The following is a 4,078-nucleotide window of genomic DNA, read 5'->3' on the forward strand; positions in this document are numbered from 1 at the left end:
CTTCTGTCCTAGTCCCATGTCCCCTTGCCTTGTTGTCACTCAATGGGGCTGAGCGTCCAGCTTCTATCACCGGAACTGGGGTCAACTTCCAAGATGATGAAGCATAAAGAAAGCAAAGAGGAAGGAAGGAGAGAAAGGAAGGCTGGAGAGAAGTGAGAAAAAAATGAGAAAGGTTTGGGAAGGAGGAAGGAAGAGGAGAGCAGCAAGGGGAGGTGGAACAATGAAGGTCTGAGGCTGTCAGAGGCGCACGGTTCCTGCGGCACGTCCGTCCCGCGTGCCTCCGGCCCGCAGCTGCACAGCGCGCAGCGTGTGGCCGCTGAGTCACAGTCCCCGAACCGGGAGCCGCCGTGCAGGTCTGGGGGGCTGGCCCTGCTTGGCAACATCTGCGAACTGTTTTTTTTTTTTTCGTTTTTTTTTCTTTCCTCCTTCATTAAGGCTATGTGCCGACTCCCACGTAGGAGAACTTATTAAACCGCACGAACTTATTAAACCGCACGTACTGCCTGCCGGCTCTCGCGCTGGTCCGAGCCGGCCGGCTGGGGGCGCCACAGCCTCGCTTATGAGCCTGCCGGCCTGCAGACGACCGAGGTGTCTCGCCCCGCCGCCGGTTTCCCGGAGGAATCGGAACATTTTGCGGGAGTATCCTCTCACTCGAACACCGCGGCAGCCCTGGGGAGCTCCTCCCTTAGCAGGCTCCGGAGACCCCCCACCCCCACCCCAACTAGCCGAGGCGCGCTTTCGCGCAGGGGCGTGAGCAACTCCGTAAAACCTGGGACGCGCAACCCGGAGAATCTATTCTAGGCGGTACCTCTAGCGTCCCCGCAAAGCCTTGGGCCATTGGTGCGAGGCTCCGTGCGCCCCGCAGGAGCAGCGGGACTCCTGACAGCTCAGCGGGCGCGGAGAGGGGCCAGCGCCCACCCGCGCAGCTCTCCCACCTCCCCACGCCAGGCAGCGCGACCCAAAGGCCCCCAGGCCGCCCAGGACCAGGGGCGCCCTCCCTCCTCCCCACGACGCGTGACCCGAGAATGAATCAGCATCGAGACAGTTTATTGGTTTGCTAGTTCGCATATCACCCTTTTAATGTAAATAGATTATACAGAGACGCGGTGTTTCCTTCTCCCACAAGAGGTAATCAGTCTCTTCCACACACACAAACTCGCACGCATCCCACGCAGCAGACAACGTTACACCTCGCTGAGACATTCACGTATTAAAACACTGAGGAGGGGGACAATACAATTGCTTTAAAATGCCCTTAATACAATATATATAATGTACAAAAATAGCTCTATATCTGAAGTTACGAAAGAAATCTTGACAACAAACTTAAATATCGATAGTTACCTCTGTATAGACAACACGCATTGCACTTTTCCTCTCTAGGTTTTGGAAGGTTCAAGTAATAGTGGGGCTGGCGCCCCGGTGGGGTGACACCCCGTGAGAAATCAGCTTGGGGGAAGGCACGGCAGCGGCTCGGACCCTGGCACGGGCAGGGTCTCGGCGTTTTATTCTCAGTTTCTGTCCGGGAGCCTGCAGATTCTACTCCCTGGGATTCCTCGGGCCCCCTCCCCGTCCCGCGAGACACCCAGGCCGGGGTTGGGCGAAAGGAACGCCGCCTCGGAGGAGGAGAGACCCCTGCAAAGCCCAGGGCTCGCCGCAGGAAGGTGCCTCCGGGACTCCAGGTCAGTGCAGGGCGGACTCAGCCCGGTCCCCGGGCGCTGAGAGGCTCGGCTCGGGAAGCCCTCCGCCTCGGGAGGCTCCATCCGAATGCAAATGCGACTGAAAGCTGCTACCACAGTTAAATCCTAAAGAGGGTGGCGAGCACTTGATTCGAGCGGGAGGCTGGAGCCAGGCGTGCGTGCGGCTGTGGGGACAGCAGAGTCCGGCCCGGGCCGGCCGCGGGCAGGGAGCGCCGGCGCCTGCGGCCGTAGCCCTGCGGGCTGATCTTGTTCCTCGGAGCGACGCCGTCCTTGTCCTTGTCTGTTAGCTGGTAGATCTGATGCGCCAGCTTCTGCACGCTGCACGTCCCGAAGCGACAGCCCGAGCTCCGCAAACCTTGGTATCTGTTCATACTCTGGCGGTAGCGCCTGACTCGGATGCGGGCGGTGTCCGGACTGCTGGAGAAGAAAAGGACAGCCCATGAGACCCCCCTTCCAGCAGGGCTCGGGCCCCCGACACCGGGAACCGGAGCCTTCTAGGACCAGAGGGGACTGGGAACTGCTACCGCGTTCCTGACGACCCCCAGGGCCGGGGCGGTGAAGAACTCCCCTTGCCCACCCCGCAGCGGCAGCGCCGGGCATAGTTACCTGGCCTGGGTGCCGCGAGAGGGCCCCGTCACGTCCTGTGGCTGAATGATGGTCTCGGCCAGCCCGGCCTTCATGTCAGCGAGCCCCGTGGGGTAGCTGCTGCTGGATACCCGAAGTTCCCTCTTCCCACGACTTAGCGCCCATTTATTCCATCTAGAAAACACAAACGGACTCGGTTCGCATGGGTCCGGGCGAGGTCCCGGCCCGTCGCTACCCGCGTTTCACCTCTAACCCCTCGGGACCCAGGGCCACGTCCACGAGGATCGAGGAAAGCCCTGCCTGCGACTCACTTCTTTCGGAACTCGGACGCCACGTCGAGCTGCGCGGTGTCTGCGCCTAGGAAGGCGAACGAGCCTAGGCACAGGAGGGCGACGGGAACCAGCTTCATCCCGGCGGCGATGCGCAGACCCCTGGGGTGGGAGAGAGAGGAGTGTGAGCTCCGGAACCTGCCGCACCGCCCTGGCTGGGCATCGAGGGCGGGCAGGGGCCCCGGGGCGGGCAGCGTCAGCCGCGTCTGCCTGGCTCGGACGCTTATCTGCCCCGGGCGCAGAGAGGCGCCAGCGGCATTTGCACTCGCCGAGCGGGTGACAGGCCCCGCAGGGGAGGCCTCTGCCCAGCGCCAGGTTCCCTGCTCAACTCTTCGGAATTCGGCTGACCGAGCAGAGGGGTCTGGAGTTCCAGTTACGTGTGCACGAGCTAAGCCCGGGATGTGGGGCGCACCCTCGCCAAGGACTGCTCACCCAGCGCCCCCAGTCTCCCGCCTGGGCAAGGGCCCCCTCTTCACACGCCCCGCCTGCCGCACCTACCTGCTGAGCACGGGATCTGCCAAGATCTGGGAGGAGAAAGTTCGAGACGGCGCTCTGGCTGTGGCAAAACCCCAACGTCCCAGCTGCAGCGAGAAACCAGAGGTGGTAAGGCTCCAACTGTTGCGTCTAGTGTCACCCAGAAACCTCTGAGTGGCAAGCGCCGGCTCCCCTGCTTTATAGGAGCGCAGGGGGCGGGGCCTTGGCTGCCCTTCCGCCCTCCCCCTCTTCCTTCCAGCGTGCGCGCTCCTAGATCGCGCGCGCTCATCGCTTGCCTGTGGGTGTGGGGTATGGAGTTTGGGGTTGAGGGGCAGGGGTATCCTTATGCCCAGAGGGCTTAGGGGTGAGCCTCAGGAGATGGGTGCAGGCATTTCCACAGTCCCGACTCTGGGCACAGGGTTCACACCGTAAGCCCAGGGCAAGCAGGGCGGTACAACCTCGTGGGGTCTTTCCCGAGTGTGTCTGCAGCCTACCGTGCGAGGCCTCCTGGCGTGGAGCTGCTAGAGCCAGCAGGGGTACCACGCGGATGGGCCAAGCCTGGCTCTCGGTAGCTGCGGTCTCCAGTGGACCGCGCCCTCTGCCGGCTCCGAGTCTGAGCTGGCAGGCGACCCCAGACTCCATCAGAGCAGCAGGCACAGGGCACAAAGCGTAGCCTAGAGGAGCCAACACCCACCCCCTAGAGCGGCGGAGACTCCGGGTTTCTGGAATGGGCTGGTAAGATTTCACAATAGGGCAAGGCTCAGCAAGGCTAGTTTTGAGAATTGGGGTGGGGGGGGGGTATTTTAAGTTTCAGAATTCCCGTGCCTATTTGGAAATACAGGAATCACCAACATTAGGGAAAAAGATACCATTTCGGTTTCCCTCCCCCTTGTAATCCAATTATTCCTTATAAGGTTACAACCTGTGTTTGCCCGGTTGCCTCAGACCCTTCATTCACCGACTCTCAACGTGAGGATTCACTGTCAGGGA

General features: G+C 61.6%; 1 protein-coding gene across 2 annotated transcripts; it reads right to left on the bottom strand.

Annotated features, from left to right (window-relative positions):
• Nucleotides 1-1,045: 1,045 nt before the first annotated feature.
• Nucleotides 1,046-3,310, bottom strand: ADM (adrenomedullin). Of its 2 annotated transcripts, none has more exons than XM_006089633.3 (4): nt 3,113-3,310; nt 2,597-2,716; nt 2,307-2,459; nt 1,046-2,114 (listed from the first exon to the last, which is right to left on the bottom strand). In XM_006089633.3, the coding sequence occupies exons 2-4, from the start codon at nt 2,692-2,694 to the stop codon at nt 1,799-1,801; spliced, it is 567 nt and encodes a 188-aa protein (XP_006089695.1). In that variant the 5' UTR covers nt 2,695-2,716; nt 3,113-3,310; the 3' UTR covers nt 1,046-1,798. The 2 variants fall into 2 exon arrangements, with proteins under 2 accessions (XP_006089695.1, XP_006089694.1); XM_006089632.3 differs by having other exon boundaries at nt 1,046-2,117.
• Nucleotides 3,311-4,078: the final 768 nt, after the last annotated feature.

The sequence above is a fragment of the Myotis lucifugus genome, unplaced genomic scaffold (assembly GCF_000147115.1).
Source record: "Myotis lucifugus unplaced genomic scaffold, Myoluc2.0 scaffold_61, whole genome shotgun sequence".
NCBI classification, from domain to species: domain Eukaryota; kingdom Metazoa; phylum Chordata; class Mammalia; order Chiroptera; family Vespertilionidae; genus Myotis; species Myotis lucifugus.